This window comes from Hyperolius riggenbachi, chromosome 10, assembly GCF_040937935.1.
Source record: "Hyperolius riggenbachi isolate aHypRig1 chromosome 10, aHypRig1.pri, whole genome shotgun sequence".
Lineage (NCBI taxonomy): Eukaryota > Metazoa > Chordata > Amphibia > Anura > Hyperoliidae > Hyperolius > Hyperolius riggenbachi.
Window position 1 is genome coordinate 181,736,069 of NC_090655.1, and position 18,271 is coordinate 181,754,339.

The 18,271-nt window shown below is 47.5% G+C and overlaps 1 protein-coding gene across 1 annotated transcript in view; it reads left to right on the forward strand.

Annotated features, from left to right (window-relative positions):
- PAOX (polyamine oxidase) overlaps nucleotides 1-18,271 on the forward strand; it is a 95,467-nt gene that overhangs the window by 12,533 nt on the left and 64,663 nt on the right. The window contains exon 2 of the mRNA XM_068255325.1: nucleotides 9,505-9,988. Coding sequence (XP_068111426.1) covers nucleotides 9,505-9,988 — 484 coding nt within the window. The remainder of the gene's footprint in view (nucleotides 1-9,504; nucleotides 9,989-18,271) is intronic.

The following is an 18,271-nucleotide window of genomic DNA, read 5'->3' on the forward strand; positions in this document are numbered from 1 at the left end:
GGCAATCTGATCACCCACACACACCAATAGATCACCCGCAGATTCGACGTCAGATCACCTCCCAAGTGCATTGCATCTGTTCTCTCCTCTAAACACCCACTAATTACCCATCAATCACCCCCTGTCACCACCTGTCACTGCTACCCATCAGATTAGACCCCTATGTGCCCCTAGGGCACCCAATTACCCGCCCACACCCTCAGACCCCAGCCCTGATCACCTCGCCAGTGCATTGCTTGCATCTATTCCCCCCACTAATCACACCTTGAGACACCCATCAATCACCTCCTGTCACCACCTGTCACCCCCTAGCACACCTACCCATCAGATCAGGCCCTAATTTGCCCTGTATGGGCTCCTGATCACTCGGCCAAACCCTCAGACCCCCTTCCGATCACCTCCCCAGTGCATTGATTGCATCTATTTTCCCCTCTAACCACCCCCTGAGACACCCATCAATCACCTCCTGTCACCCCCTAGCACTCCTATCCATCAGATCAGGCCCAATACAGCCTGATATCTAAAAGGCCACCCTGCTTATGACCGGTTCCACAAAATTCGCCCCCTCATAGACCACCTGTCATCAAAATTTGCAGATGCTTATACCCCAGAACAGTCATTTTGAGACATTTGGTTTCCAGACTACTCACGGTTTGGGGCCCGTAAAATGCCAGGGCAGTATAGGAACCCCACAAGTGACCCCTTTTTAGAAAAAAGACACCCCAAGGTATTCTGTTAGATGTATGACGAGTTCATAGAAGATTTTATTTTTTGTCAGAAGTTAGCGGAAATTGATTTTTATAGTTTTTTCACAAAGTGTCATTTTTCACTAACTTGTGACAAAAAATAAAATCTTCTATGAACTCACCATACACCTAATGGAATACCTTGGGGTGTCTTCTTTCTAAAATGGGGTCACTTGTGGGATTCCTATACTGCCCTGGCATTTTAGGGGCCCTAAACCGTGAGGAGTAGTCTAGAAAACAAATGCCTTAAAATGACCTGTGAATAGGATGATGGGCCCCTTAGCGCACTTAGGCTGCAAAAAAGTGTCACACATGTCATATCGCCGTACTCAGGAGAAGTAGTATAATGTGTTTTGGGGTGTATTTTTACACATACCCATACTGGGTGGGAGAAATCTCTCTGTAAATGGACAATTGTGTGTAAAAAAAATCAAAAAATTGTCATTTACAGAGATATTTCTCCCACCCAGCATGGGTATGTGTAAAAATACACCACAAAACACATTATACTACTTCTCCTGAGTACAGCGGTACCACATGTGTGGCACTTTTTTGCACCCTAAGTGCGCTAAGAGGCCCAAAGTCCAATGAGTACCTTTAGGCTTTACAGGGGTGCTTACAATTTAGCACCCCCCAAAATGCCAGGACAGTAAACACACCCCACAAATGACCCCATCTTGGAAAGTAGACCCTTCAAGGTATTCAGAGAGGAGCATAGTGAGTCCGTGGCAGATTTCATTTTTTTTTTTTGTCGCAAGTTAGAAGAGATGGAAACTTTTTTCCAATTTTTTTTTTTGGTCACAAAGTGTCATTTTCCGCTTTAGGATGTCTTCTTTTCAAAATGGGGTCATTTGGGGGGTATTTATACTATCCTGGAATTTTAGCACCTCATGAAACATGACAGGTGGTCAGAAAAGTCAGTGATGCTCCAAAATGGGAAAATTCACTTTTGGCACCATAGTTTGTAAACGCTATAACTTTTACCCAATCCAATAAATATACACTGAATGGTTTTTTTTTTTTATCAAAGACATGTAGCAGAATAACTTTCGCGCTCAAATGTATAGAAAATTTTACTTTATTTGAAAAATGTCAGCACAGAAAGTTAAAAAAGTAATTTTTTTGACAAAATTCATGTATTTTTTGATGAATATAATAAAAACTAAAACTTGCAGCAGCAATCAAATAGCACCAAAAGAAAGCTGTATTAGTGACAAGAAAAGGAGGTAAAATTCATTTAGGTGGTAGGTTGTATATACAATAAACCGTGAAAGCTGCAGTGGTCTGAATGGAGAAAAAGGCTCTGGTCCCTAAGGGATAGAAAGACTGTGGTCCTCAAGTGGTTAAACAAAAAACATGTCTCTGTAAAAAGCCGATACAAAATCCTAAAAAATCTGCACAGTTTCTACTTCCTGATTCATGGAAGCAGACATATTGTTTACAGTCTGTACTTTCAGATGTGCTTATCTGCCATAGACAGTCATGAGACACAAGGGGGAGATCAAATTACAACTAGTGATTAGACACAAATGAGGGGTAATTACATAGGCTACACTCTTTAAATACACAAAGGGTGCATTTCTGTTATGTTTTCCTTGTGTCCTGTGCAAGAGTTTAGGTCCACTCTAACACTGGAAGGGCAGGGCTGCATTCAATATAACGGAAAATTGAATACTTACCTTCCAAAGTAATTTTCCTTTCCTGGCAACACTCCATGGCAGCATAACATATGGGCAGTTCTCCGCCTCCAACTGCCAGATAGGACCACCCTCAGTATACGTTTGACTCCACCCAATAGTCAGCATTCCACTTGACGGACGAGCCGCCGAATGCCAAAAATGGGTGGGAATGTATGCTGCCATGGAGTATTGCCAAGAAAGGAAAATTGCTTTCGAAGGTAAGTATTCAATTTTCCGTTTTCCCTGGCAACTCCAGGGCAGCATAACATATGGGCTAATAACTAGAGAAAAAAATTCAAGCCAACAAGGGAGGGTATGCTGAACAAAAAAAGTGTATTTAATGAAATAAGTCAAACAGAAGTATAAATCAACATAATTGATTAGCAGCTAAAGAAAGAACTTCCTTTCCAAATGCTGAAGTAGACAGAGTCGCCGGCTCTATTTTATAGTGCCTAATAAAGGTGTGACTCGATGCCCAATTAGCCGCTATACAGATAGTTTCAAGTGAAACTCTCCCTACTGACGCCCAAGAAGCTGACATGCCTCTGGTTGAATGGGCAGACAGTACTTGAGGAGGAGACAGATTCTTTGCCTTGTATGATTTCCCGATGATCATAACAATCCACTTTGAAATTGTCCTTACTGTAGCTGCTTTACCCTTGTTTGGCCCCCAAGGTAGCACGAATAGTCTGTCTGTTGCTCTGAATGGCTCAGTGGCTTTAAGGGCCCTTTTCCACCAGCGCTGAATCGCAAAGTCGCAAACCGCTAGCGATTTTACAATCGCTACGGTTTGCTTTTTAACATAGGAATCGCGGTAGGTCATTTCCACTACCGCGATTCGTTTTTTACCCTAACGCGAATGCGCGGCGGAGCGATATTTGTTGCGATTTTGCTCTGCAGTGCATAGCATAGCAAAATCGCGGCCGCAAAACGTCGGGGAATCGCCGGTTTTGCGATTCAGCAATCGCTAGCGTTCAGCGTGAACGCTAGCGACTGCAGGTGGAAAAGGGCCCTCAGGTACACTTTTATAGTTGAAACCAGATCCAAGGGGTGAACTTTAGAGGAATCCAAAGGATCCGTGAAGGCAGGCAACATCCACTCCTGATTAAAATGGTAATAAGACGATACCTTTGGCACAAAAGCTTTCACTGGGTTTAAGACGACACGATCTCCAAAAAAGGACATGAATGGCTCTTTACAGCTTAGCGCCTGTATTTCCGATACTCTTCTCCCGGAAGTGATGGCTATGATGAAGACTGTCTTCAAGGTTAGATTGAAGAGAGAACACTTGTCTATTGGCATAAAAGGGGAGCCAGCCAAATATTCCAGCACTAAAGGGAGATCCCACTACGGATATCTTGGCTTTCTCGGTGGCCTAATTTTCAAGGCTGCTCTGAAGAATTGCCTAATCAAGACGTTAGATGACCATGGAAAGCCCAATACTGCCGAGATTGCGGACATCTGAGATTTTAACGTATTGTAGGCCAAGCCTAACTCCAATCCCCTCTGAAGGAAGAGAAGTACATGGGCAACCTGTGGATGCAAGGGGTCAAAAGAGGCTGATTGAGCAAAGGAAACAAACTTATCCCAAACTCTATTATAAATGGCAGTTGTAGTTGGTTTCCTTGCTGCCAAGAAAGTTCGAACAACAATCTGAGGACAGCCCTGGGTCAACAGTCTGTGTTTCTCAACCTCCATGCCGTCAACTTTAGCCTGCTGAGGTTCGGATGCAGAAATCCGTTCTGAGACAGAAGGTCCGGGATTAGTGGTAGGCGAAAAGGACGGTCTACAAGTAGGCTCTTGAGCAGTGTGTACCAAGGCCTCCTCGGCCAGTCTGGTATGATTGCCAGAATCTCCACTTTGGATAGCAAAACCTTCTGTAAAAACCTCAGAATTAATGGAAAAGGGGGAAAGGCATAGCCTTTTTTGAAAGTCCACTTCTGTATTAGAGCATCCACTCCTGCAGCTCCATTCATCGGAAAGCGAGAAAAGAAGATCGGTACCTTGTTGTTCTGACTCGCGAATAGATCCACTTGTGGATAACACCATTTCTCTACTGCAGACAGAAACACTTAAGGATTCAGGGACCACTCGTTGTTGGAAAGGGAGCATCTTGATAGCATGTCCGCCTGAACATTCTCCGCAGCCGGAAGGTATACTGCCGTAATGTCCATCAAATTCTTTTGAGCCAGAGTCAAGATAGGAGTGGCCTCCCTTAGTAACAAACTGCTGTGTGTTTCCCTCCTTCCTCCTGATGTAGGACACTGCAGCCTTGTTGTCGAGTCTGAACAGTACCGAGCATCCCTTCAGAAGCGGTAAAAAGGCTTTCAAAGCTTGGTGGGCAGCTCTGAGCTCGATGATGTTGGAAACCAACTGGGTATTTGGAGATGCCCAAGTCCTTTGCACCGCCCAGCTCCTGTATTTTGCTCCCCAGCCTAAGGCACTTGCGTCCGATGTTACCACCTCCCACAGAGGGGGCCTGATCGAGTAGCTGTTGCTGAGATTTGTCTGAGATTTCCACCATAGTAGACTTTTCCATACTTCGTGTGGAATTAAAATTGGATCGTTCAGACTCCGATTCTTCCCCCGACGCAAGAAATTCATTTGAAACTTCCGAAGATTCCAATGTGCCCATCTTACTAGAGGGATCGTGGAAGACATTAGCCCCAGTATCCTCATACACTGCCTTGCGGACAGGACCAAGTTGCTCCAAATCCGGCTTACTTTTTGTATCAATGATTCGATTTTGTCCTGGGGCAGCAACACAGTATCTCGATCGGTTGAGAAAAGAGCACCCAGAAAAACAAGATTTTGAGTCGGCTCCAGCTGGCTTTTTTTCAGGTTGAGTAGCCATCCGAATTCTATGAAGGTATCTATCACCATATCTCGATGATTGATCAACGTTTCCCTTGATCTTGCTAGTATAAGCACATCGTCTAGGTAGTGTAGTAACCTTATTCCCCGCAGTCTGAGAATAGCCACTACTGCCAGCAGTACTTTGGTAAATGTCCTTGGGGAGGTGGACAGACCGAAGGGCAGACAGCAGAACTGAAGATGGACGCCTCCCACGAGAAAACGTAAGTACTTTTGATGTGAAGGAGCTATCGGGATGTGAAAATACGCATCCTTTAAGTCGAGGGAGGCCATCCAATCCTCAGCTCTTACTGTCTTTATGACCGTCTGCAAAGATTCCATCTTGAACTTCTGAATTTTGATGAATGCGTTCAAAGACTTTAAGTCTAATACTGGCCTCCATTCGCCTGACTTTTTCTTCACTAGGAAGACTGGTGAATAGTAGCCGAGATATCTTTCGTCGTTTGGTACTGGAATCACCGTTCTTTGCGACACCAGGGAGGTCACATAGTCCAATAGTATTTTCTTTTTTTGAGGAGATTTCGGAATTGTAGTTTCCATTACACGAGGCAAAATTGGCTTTTTGATGAAGGACCAGGCATGTCCGACTGATACCACATTTCTGATCCACGGATCTGATACCTTTTCCGCCCAGACAGGAAAGTATTGTTTTAGTCTTGCCCCTACTATTTCCACCTGGGCGGGCCTCATATCAAAAAGATTTTGCGGCGCCTCCTGCCATGGTCGATGACTTATTTTTGGCGCTCTGAAAAAAGTTGACTGAGAAGGTCTCCAGTTACCCTCAAACTTTCTAATGTGCTTGTAAGATTTAGAATCTCTAAACCTTTGTGATGTTTGCTGTCTTTGCTGACCCCATTTCCTAGCTCTAAATTTTCTGTCTTGGGGAAGTAAGCCCGATTTTCCTCCGGTAACACGGGATATCGCGGAGTCCATCTTGGGGCCAAAAAGATTCTTTCCATCATAAGGAATTCTAGTCCATGTTGCCTTTGAAGAGGGATCTGCTATCCAAGGCCTAAGCCAAAGAGCTCTCTTCTTGGCCATTATTGAAAAGAGCATGGACCTATTTGAATTTCTTATCACATCAAGGGAAGCCTCTCCCACAAAATCCGAAGTGAACTTCATGTCGTTAATCCAAGAAATCAGAGTTTCTTTATCAGCCCCATTTTCTATAGCCTCTATTAGAGAATTAGACCAAACCTTCATGGCCTTGGATATAGAAGTCAAGGCCACTGCGGGTCTGGCCGCGTCTCCAGCCGACATATATGATCTTTTGAGGTCTTGGTCGATCTGCCTTTCCAGTGGATCTTTGAATGATGTAACATCTTCTGATGGTAAGGTGACATTCTTGGCCAATCTAGCCACAAAGGCGTCCACCACAGGATAACTATCCACCAAGGAACCATCTTCCTCAGAAAGAGGGTACATTTTCTTGAGTCTATTCTTCACTGGGGGCTTCTTGACGGTTTTATTACACTCATCAAAATTGATACCTTTAAAGGGAACCTTAACTGAACGGGGGGTAAAGAGTTTTACTTACCTGGGGCTATTACCAGCCCCCTGCAGCAGTCCTGTGCCCTCGGCACCGCTCTGGAATCCTCTGGTTCCCCGCTGTCACTTAGTTTCGTTTTTGACGACTCACCAGTCGCCGGCCGCCATGCGTATTATTGGACGCATTCACCAATGCAATTAGCGCTATTGTGGACCGCAACGCGTACAAAAATACGCGTTGCCGCATTCCGCACGCGTAGATATGCGGCATCGCATACTTTTGTACGCGTTGCGGTCCGCAATAGCGCTAATTGCATTGGTGAATGCGTCCAATAATACGCATGGCGGCCGGCGACTGGTGAGTCGTCAAAAACGAAACTAAGTGACAGCGGGGGACCAGAGGATTTCAGAGCGGCGCCGAGGGCACAGGACTGCTGCAGGGGGCTGGTAATAGCCCCAGGTAAGTAAAACTCTTTACCCCCCGTTCAGTTAAGGTTCCCTTTAACTTCCTCCACAAGAGGAAAAGACTCTTGCAACTTCTCCAATTGCTTAAAGGGAAGGTTCAGGGAGGGTGGGTAAAAAATAAAAATCAAATTCCACTTACCTGGGGCTTCCTCCAGCCCGTGGCAGGCAGGAGGTGCCCTCGCCGCCGCTCCGCAGGCTCCCGGTGGTCTCCGGTGGCGCGCCCGACCTGGCCAGGCCGGCTGCCAGGTCGGGCTCTTCTGCGCTCCAAGGCCCGGAACTTCTGCGTCCCACGCCGGCGCTCTGACGTCATCGGACGTCCTCCGTGCTTTACTGCGCATGCGCAGTAAAGCACGGAGGACGTCCGATGACGTCAGAGCGCCGGCGTGGGACGCAGAAGTTCCGGGCCTTGGAGCGCAGAAGAGCCCGACCTGGCAGCCGGCCTGGCCAGGTCGGGTCGGCCACCGGAGACCACCGGGAGCCTGCGGAGCAGCGGCGAGGGCACCTCCTGCCTGCCACGGGCTGGAGGAAGCCCCAGGTAAGTGGAATTTTATTTTTATTTTTTGCCCACCCTCCCTGAACCTTTCCTTTAAAGTATGTTTTTTTCCTGTCTTGCTTACTTGAACTAGGGTCTTTCCAACCTATAGACTCTTTTACCTGAGCGACAAAGTTAGGAATGGATGAGAAATCTATTGTCGACTATGAATCCTCTGATGAGGATGAACTGCAATCTGAATCACCACTTATATCTTCCTGTTTTGACTTCGAAGAAGAACGTCTCCCAGGAATGAAATCCTTCCGCATTTCAGCCACGGCATCGCGGACAGTTTGCTTAATGACTGAAGATAAATCCTGATTCTCTCCAGAAATCTCTCCGAAGCAAGAGCCACAGACTAATTTATCCTGTAATCGTGGTGCCCCACATAGCCAGCACTGATCCTCTGATGGTCTGTCCGTCTTCTTGAAACATTTCCTGGGTGTAGAGGATCAAGGTTGATCCACCTCAGGAGAAGTAGAAGCAATCCTTCTCATATTCCTCCTTTTCCTGACTAAATCTTCTGGAAGATGCAGAGCCTGAAGGCTTGTCATGGTAATGTCCATGTGAGGATTTGTCTTTAGAATGCCTAAAAGACCGAGAAATAAATATAATGTAAAACTACTCTCAATCTAGAGAGTATACCTCTTTAAATAAATAAACTCACCCTCCTTACCTATGTTTATTTTGGTCTTTTTTGGATGATTTCCCCATGATATCACAGAGCAGCTGAAAACAAGCAGACAACGCTTGTATTAAAACAGCAGGGAAGGGGTGAAACTGAGAGCGTACATTGCGGAGCATGTAGGTAGAAAAGTAAGTAATGCGTACAAAGACCCACCTTTTTGGGCAAAAGTTTGCTCCCAGTCACACCATCCAATGTCCGCCAGACGCTCAGGACGCCGCACAGAGCTTAGACGCCGAGCGGACATCCGGCGCTGTTTAAATCAGTGTCGCAGGCAGCCTTGCCCATACGCAAAATGGCCGCCGCCGCACTTCTGGCCGATCCCCCTGCCACCAGAAACATGGCCGCCAAACCAGAAGTGACGAGCGAAATTGCAGACCTGCGGGGAAAAAGCCGATATTATCGGCGAAAAAGTGCACATGCAGCGCGGACATGGAGGCGCCAATACCATCCTTTAGATGGATTGCAATGGCCAGGCTGGAGACCACCCAGCAAACATCTGCTCCTATCGGCCCGTTTAGGAACCTAGGAGACAGGACATCAGAGAGGCGAGGCAACCTGTCTGGACCCGCAAATGCGCGGAGGTAAGGGCAATGGAAAAACTATGTTTAAAAATATAATGAGGTAAACACTCAGAGAGAAAAACAGATCCTATCGGCTGCGAGGACATAAAAAAGGAATGCTGACTATTGGGTGGAGTCAAACTTATACTGAGGGTGGTCCTATCTGGCAGTTGGAGGCGGAGAACTGCCCATATGTTATGCTGCCATGGAGTTGCCAGGGAAACCGCAATATATAGATAAAGGGAGGGTTTCTGATACTGAAACCAGGGAAATTACCATTAAAATAGGTATTCTGAATAAATTAATGCATTCTACTATATGTCACTACAGTGCATCTTGAAGATAAATGCATTTATAGAGCAACAACATACCTAGTAACCAATTAGTTTGCTGTAGGTCTATTGCAACCAGGTAGGTAAATATCTAATGTTCATGCTGGTTTGTGCCATGACCTTATCTTTTTGTCTTTTAGCAAAGGGTCTTGCTGAGGTTGGTGCACAATGGATACATGGACCATCTCCACATAACCCAGTTTTTGAGCTGGCATCCCACCACAATCTTCTACAGCCTGAGGTTCTGCTTGAGGAGAACCAAAAAATTGATGTGAAAAACCACCCTCCTGGCATACCAGTTATCTATAGTAGTTCTGGAAAGAAAATGAGCCCAGATGTATTCATGAATGTTCTGTCTATGTACATGGAATGGCTTGAAAAAGCAACAAATTTCACGAAAGAAAACTGCAGATCAGATGCCAGTGTGGGAAGTTTCCTGCGAGAAGAGATTATACACAGTTCTCGGGAATGGGATAAAACAATGGTTAGCTCTTATATGGCATTTCTGAAGGGAATTATCAATGTTGAGACTTGTATAAGTGGAACTCATTCAATGGATCATATAGCACTTTGTTCCTATGGAGAATATACAACTTTGCCAGGACTGGATTGCACATTTCCCAGGTAAGTACAAGTAAGCTTTAGTATGTAATATAATTGAGTGTTGGGAAACAACATTTAAAGAGAACCCGTGGCGGTTTCTAAGAATGATATCCGCATACAGAGGCTGGGTCTGCTTATATTGCCCAGCCTCTGTTGCTATCTCAATCCCCCCTAAGTTCCCCCTGCGCTCTGCTATACCCCATAAATCACAGCCGCGCCGTCGACATGCAGCGTGTCGCAGCGGGCTGTGTTTACCTATGTATTTACCTATGTAGTGCGAGTCTCGGCGCTCCCCCCGCCTCCTGCATAGCTCCGGTCCCCGCCCGCGTCCCTTCCCTCCCCGCTGATTGGAGGGAAGGGACGCGGGCGGTGACCGGAGCTATGCAGGAGGCGGGGGGAGCTCCGAGACTGACACTACATAGGTAAACACAGCCCGCTGCTTGTCGACAGCGTGGCTGTGATTTATGGGGGCTTAGCAGAGCGCAGGGGGAATTTAGGGGGGATTGAGATAGCAACAGAGGCTGGGCAATCTAAGCAGACCCAGCCTCTGTATGCGGATATCATTCTTAGAAACCACCTCGTGTTCTCTTTAAGGTGTCAATTCACTAAGAACAAGGTCATCTATGAGCTGACTGCAAAATGTTCCCTTGTTAGTAGTCAGCTGTGGTTACCTAACACATCAGATGGTACCAACATTGCATTAAAACATGAAAATCAGCGTAAGTCTGTTACTGCCTTTATAAATTAGGTAAAACAACTGTGGAGAATACTAAACTCAATTAAAGGACAGGTCAGAGGTTAAAAAAAAAATCTCACCTGGGGATTCCTCCAGCCCCTGGCAGCCTATTTGGCCCTCGCCGCAAATCCATTCCCAGCTGGCATCCCCGGGTCCCTTCCGCTACAGATGCCAACCTCATCAGGTTGGCAACTTCTGCACCTGCACGAGCGCATACGCGCTCTTCTGTGGCCGGGAGCGCGCTCTAGGCCATGTGAGTGTGCTCTAGGCCAGATGAGCGTAAAGTAGGGATGGGCTCACAAGTAATCACGAGTCCATAAGGACTCAAATTCATAATTAAAATGAGCCTTAACCTCCCTGGTGGTCTATTAGAAACTGCCAGGGGCAGCGCAGCACTATTTTTAAAAAATGTATAAAAATGTTTTTTAAATCATGTAGCGAGCCTAGGGCTTGCTACATGATAGCCGCTGTATAGCGGCATCCCCCCGCCCGCTTCGATCGCCTCCGGCGATCTTTGATCAGGAAATCCCGTTCAAAGAAACTTGATTTCCTGAAGGGCTTCCCCGTCGCCATGGCGACGGGGCGGGATGACGTCCCCGACGTCATTGACGTCGTGACGTCTAAGGGAGTCCCGATCCACTCCTTAGCGCTGCCTGGCACTGATTGGCCAGGCAGTGCACGGGGTCTGGGGAAAAGGGGGGGCCCGAGGCGAACAGCGGCAATCGAGCGTGGAGCGGCGGCGATCGAATACGGAGCGGCGGTGATCGGAATGCACACGCAGCTAGCAAATTTGCATTTGTGCTTAAGTATTATTATTCATTTAGAAATTATAGGTTCCCAAAAGTACAGTTTTTTTGCTTTGTGAGCAGACTTTGCATTTTATTAATAACTGGTTTTATTCATTATGTATTGAAATCAGACATGCTTTCAGTGTCTCTCTGTCTCCAGCTGCTTCTGCACAGTCAGAGAATGTGTCACATTCCTCACTTGATACATTTAAGTAAACACAAGATAACAATATCTACAACTTCGGATGTCCAGATTTCAATGCACTGAACTTTCAAGCTCTGTGTGTAACCCTTCCAATGCTGGTCTAGTAAAAAAAAATGCTGTTTGCATATAATATGCTGTAAATACTTTTTTAGAGCAAAGAAGAAATGCTAGGTTATATTCCGCTTTATTTGCCACAGCTGTGCGGCTGGATGATAAGGGGTTATTTACCCACAATTCCACCGTCCTGCCTGCACCCCAAATAGCTTGTACGCGTCCTATTGGACGCGTTGCAAGCCTCACTACGCGCACTTCCTCCTGCAAGCCGGGTCCTGTACCAGAATCTTTTTATATACAATTGTTTTTAGTATTCATAAACAAAGAATACATTCAAATTACATAGAGCTTAATTACACAGTTGTATTCATTCAAATAAAATAGTATCTCACAACATAGTTAAGCATTGGTCATCTGAAGTGCATAAAATTAAAGTCCATATATTATCAACTTCTCGTTAACTTGAGCCATACGATATAGGATGCTTCTGCGTGTGTGTACTGAGCTTTTGGAACCTACTGTATTGAGAATCACTTCCATTTCAACCATGGCAGCTATCATACCTATTTAAATGCTGGAGTGAGGTCACTCGTGGCCTGGTCACTCGTGCCATTTCATTCCTAAGTGCCATTTATTACAAAGTGCTTTACAACTTACCAAGAATTTACCAAGAATTCACCCGGGAATTCAAACAGGATTCAACAGCCACAGGACTTTGCTGGAAACAACTATTCTGCATCCTCCAATGCCTTTGCTAAAAGTGCCACTGCTGGATATATGTTGCATAGCCAAGTAGACTCTGCTTCTTTATTCACACAGGTTTGCTTGCACTAACTGCATATTCATATAAACTGTTTACTGGTTGGAAATTTCCTGGTGATAATCAGAGATACTTACCATGTTTACTGCACTTTTTCTTATGTTCTGCCTGTCTCCAAACATCTACAAGTTGCATTGCTGCATGCATCCTCCCAGTGTACCACACTCCATATCAATTTCACCTGTTCTGCTTTCCTCACCTTATTTAGCTTCTCATGAACTGCTAGCTCTCCTGAAATCTCTCTCTCCCCCCAGGAGCTTAAAAACCTCACAAACATTTAAATCCCATTCACATTTGCTTACTCTCTCCCTCCTGCTCTTACTTGCAGCTGGTGATATATCGCCTATCCCCGGGCCACAGCCTGCTGCCGGACAAGCATCCCCTGCTGACCTGCTTCACACACTTCACAGCCCCCTGTCCACAAATAACCTCAACATCCATCCTCGCCCCAACCTTATTTCCATCCATCCCACCCACAAACACATGCTCCCCCTACCCTGTGGTCTCTGGAATGCCAGATCCGTCCGCAATAAACTTACAGCGGTCCACGACCTCTTCTTCTCCAAATCCTTCACCATCCTTGCACTCACTGAAACATGGCTCACCCCCTCTGACTCTGCCGCAGAGGCTGCCCTCTTGTATGGTGGGCTTTACCTCAGTTACACCTCCAGACCAGACAACAGGACTGGGGGAGGGGTGGGTCTGCTCCTCTCCCCATCCTGAACATTCTGTGTCCTCACTCCACCTCCCTCCCTACAATTCACATCATTTGAGGCCCACACTATCTGCCTCTACAATCTCCTCCCAGCCATTGTTGCGGTCTTATACCGCCCTCCAGGCTCCACACCACAATTTCTCGACAACCTTGCCTCCTGGCTCCCACACATCCTCTTCTCTGACCTCCCCACCATCATCCTCGGGGATTTCAATATTCCCATCGATGAACTCCGCGACTCTGTCGCGACCCGGCTACTCCCCATAGCCAACTCACTTGGCCTAGTACAACACACCAACGCCCCCACTCACACTGCAGGTCACACTCTCGACCTTATATTCACTAAATCCACCACAATTGCAGACCTCAACATTGCATCATTTCCACCCTCAGACCATCACCTTCTCACCTTCAACCTCCTCACGGAAGGCACCTCCAACCTACCTGCCCACCCACCTGGTCAATGGCAGCGTGACCTACGCAAGCTCAACCCTTTCGTCCTTGCTGACCCCCTCCATGCCCTCTCCTCCACTCTCCCCACCCTAACCTGTCCTAATCTTGCTGCAGCTCAGTATCACCAATCTCTCTCATCAGCCCTAGAGAAAGCTTCTCCACCAATATTCCGCCGCAACCGCCCCCCCCCCAACCCCCAGCCCTGGCGCACTACCCATACTCGCAACCTCCGGAGGGAATCCCGTGCCACTGAATGGAAATGGAGGAAAACTCAACTTAACCAGGTTTCCTACAGTACAAGACTAACCTGCTGCAGTTCCACACTGCCCTTGCTCAAGCGAAGCAGGAATACTTTACCAAGCTCATCGGAGCACAATCTTCCAATCCCTGGCGTCTTTTTGCCACTTTCAACTCCCTGCTTAAACCCACTCCCCACCCTCCATTTCCTCCCTCTCTGCCACAGATTTAGCCACCCACTTCACCAACAAAATAGTATCCATCTGTCAGGAAATATCGAATCTTCAATCTTCACCTCCCACCCCCTCCCCACCAACTCCTCCTCCACCCTATCCTTCCTTCACCTCCTTCACTCCTAATACCACTGAGGAAGTCAAGCACCTACTGCAGACTTCCCATACCACTACCTCCCCCCTTGACCCCATCCTTTCTGATTTACTCCAGCTTCACTTCACGTAATTGGCCCCAGTCATCACTACCCTGTTCAACCAGTGGTGCTCACCGCCAGGTCGTGATCACGCTTACGTGTGGATTCACGACCATTTTGATGCATTCCGCCTCGGACACGCTAAGCCGTGAATAGATTTTCAACCACGAAAATCTGCTTCGGCTTCGCGTGAATGCGGACAGAAATCCGTATTCACGCTCGTGAAACCCGGCGCTGAAGTCGTGGTTAGCGGAAATGCGTCAAACTATGCGGAAGTGACACATTGCAGGCCAATCAGAGGGCCCCAGTCAGGCCCTAGCAACCAATCACAGGAGGGAAGCTATGCCCTCCCCTCCTGAATATAAAGCGGCAGCCATGATGGAAAAGCTCTGTCCTTGCTAGACTGTGGTGCTGAGAGGATTATCTCCAGGCCATTGTTGTTTGAGCAAGTGCATTTATTGTGTTAAAAACAAAGCTTTTTTTTTTGCTAACACTGCTCTTATACTGTACACAGTTAGCTAGTCAGTGAGTGATTGCTGTAGTTAGTTGTAGTCAGTGTAGTGTAGTGGGAGTGTGGGAGTCTAGTGATTATTTAACTGTGTATAGTGCAGGCAGGTTCAGTGCTGCAGTGTAGTCAGTGTAGTGGGAGTGGGGATTATCTGTGTGTAGTGCAGGCAGGCAGGTTAGTGCAGCTGCAGTGTTCACTTGTATATTCCAGTGACAGTTATACACTTGTACTATTTGCAGGCAGCCAGTCACACCGCCGGCGCCGCCACTCTCTGCCAGCGCTGTTCATTCATTCTGTCAGTGACCTTGTGCCTTGCCCAGTGCCCACTGCTCGCTCGCTGGCATATAAGCATCTCATTACACAGTGTGACATCCTTGTGTGCCCACTGCATCCTTCAGTGACCTAGTTGTATATCCAGTGCCCACTGCATCCTTCAGTGACCTTGTACTGTGCCCACTGCATCCTTCAGTGACCTAGTTGTATATCCAGTGCCCACTGCTGTGCCCACTGCATCCTTCAGTGACCTAGTTGTATATCCAGTGCCCACTGCTGTGCCCACTGCATCCTTCAGTGACCTTGTACTGTGCCCACTGCATCCTTCAGTGACCTAGTTGTATATCCAGTGCCCACTGCTGTGCCCACTGCATCCTTCAGTGACCTAGTTGTATATCCAGTGCCCACTGCTGTGCCCACTGCATCCTTCAGTGACTTTGTACTGTGCCCACTGCATCCTTCAGTGACCTAGTTGTATATCCAGTGCCCACTGCTGTGCCCACTGCATCCTTCAGTGACCTTGTACTGTGCCCACTGCATCTTCAGTGACCTAGTTGTATATCCAGTGCCCACTGCTGTGCCCACTGCATCCTTCAGTGACCTTGTACTGTGCCCACTGCATCCTTCAGTGCCGTTGTACTGTGCCTGGTGCATCCTTCAGTGACCTTGTACTGTGCCCACTGCATCCAGTGATTCATTACTAGCAACATGTCTGGCACGGTTTCGCGGGGTGAGAGGAAAGGGAGTTCAATTGCCTCAGCCACTTCTGGGACTGCTCCACGTCCGCCCGCATTGTCCTCCTCCTCCTGACTCAGTCGCTTCCACCAATGTACTCTGTCTGCGTTCACACTGCCCGGGTCACCGGGTGCATTTAATTTTTTGGCCAGCACTATGACGCTGTGCTGCTACTACTACCACCAGACCAGTATGTTGCCATGGTCCTTCTGTTCTGTGCTGCTGAACTGACCGCCAGCATTGTCCTCCTCCTCCTGACTCAATCGCTTCCACCAATGCACTCTGTCTGCGTTATCACTGCCCGGGTCACCGGGTGCATTTAATTTTTTGGCCAGCACTATGACGCTGTGCTGCTACTACTACCACCAGTATGTTGCCATGGTCCTTCTGTGCTGCTGAACTGACCGCCCGCATAGTCCTTCTCCTGACTCAGTCGCTACCACCACTGCACTCTGCGTTCACACTGCCCGTGTCCACTGACAACTCTGCTGCGATGTCATTGCTAATTGCTGCAAAAAAAAAATAAAAAAAAAATTACAAAAACCTCTCTGGGGCCTTTTTGGCGTCAGCCACTCATCCTCCTCCAGCGGTACCTTCGCCGCCAAGTGCCATTGGAACTCGCCTTCACCTCTTTGATTGCTTAACGCATATATCCCTTTTTAAAACCACTTATTACCAATTAATAGCCCCATTTAAAGTGTTGATTTCACTTTAAAATCCATTTTCTCTAGAAAAAAAAAATTTTGGGAATTTATGTTGAAGTTATGTTGCCCCTTATCACCTCGATAATCCATGCAATTTGGGGGATTGTAGCATGTATGGGGGCTTTGTTATTAACGTTAAAAGAAAATCCGCCTCCGGGCGGGAATCCACGCGTGATTACGCCATTCACGGCAAAAAATCCGCATGGTTGCGTGGACGCGGACGAAAATCCGCATGCGGCGGGGCCGAATGCGGATTTTTTTTTTGCAACCACGCGGATTGACGAATTCGTGGATGAGGCACATCCGAGCATCCCTGTGTTCAACCTCTCTCTATCCACAGGCACCTTCCCCTCAGACTTCAAGCAGGCCACTGTACTACCCCTGCTCAAGAAACCCTCCCTCGACCCCTCGCTACCCTCCAACTACCGCCCTATCTCCCTCCTCCCCTTTGCCTCAAAACTCCTTGATCGTCTGGTTTACAAACGCCTGACCCAGTACCTTAATGTCAACTCACTGTTAGACCCACTGCAATCTGGATTTCGGCCTGCCCACTCAACCAAAACTGCTCTCACCAAAGTGGTCAATGACCTTGCCTTAGCTAAAGCTGAAGGTAAATACTCCATCTCCTCCTCCTTGACCTGTCAGCAGCTTTTGACACAGTAGATCATCCCCTACTCCTCCAGTCCCTCCAGTCCATGGGTATTCACGATCTCGCCCTGACCTGGCTTTCATCCTACCTTTCCAACCGCTCCTTCACGACCACCTTTAATGAGTCCTCGTCCACCCCCAACCACCTCTTGGTGGGAGTCCCCCAAGGCTCGGTCCTTGGCCCCCTACTGTTCACCCTATACACATCCTCCATTGGCAAGGTTATCTCCTCCATGGGTTTTAACTATCATCAAGGTCTCCTCCTGGATGTCCGCTAGGTTCCTGAAACTAAATCTAGACAAAACGGAATTTATGATCTTCCCACCCCGGCCATCCATGAACCTCCCAGATGTGCATGTCACTGTTAACCACACTACCATTCGCCCTAACTCTCAAGCCCGCTGTCTGGGTGTCACCCTGGACTCCGCACTCTCCTTCACTCCCCACATCCAAAACCTCACAAAGTCCTGCAACTTCCACGTTCGTAACATTTGTAAGATTCGCCCTTTCCTGACCTCTGCCACCACCAAACTCCTCATCCATGCCCTCATAATTTCCTGCCTTGACTACTGCAATGCCCTTCTGTCTGGTCTCCCTATGACCCGAACAGCCCCACTGCAGTCCATCATGAATGCGGCAGCCAGAATTATCCACTGCTCCCATCGCTCCACCACAGCGGATCCCCTCCTTGAATCCCTCCACTGGCTTCCTATACAGTCCAGAATCAGATTCAAGATGCTGTGTCTGACCTAAAAATCTGTCCACAAAACCTGTCCAACTTACATTTCCGATCTTACTCAGAGGTACACACCTAGCTGCTTACTCTGCTCCTCCAATGAACTTCGCCTAACCGCCCCCCGCATCACCCAGTCCCATGCACGCCTCTAGGACTTCTCAAGAGCTGCTCCAACACTATGGAACTCCCTACCTCCACCCATTAGGGCAGCCCCCTCCTTCAACATCTTCAAGAAGGCCCTCAAAACTCACCTTTTCACTCTGGC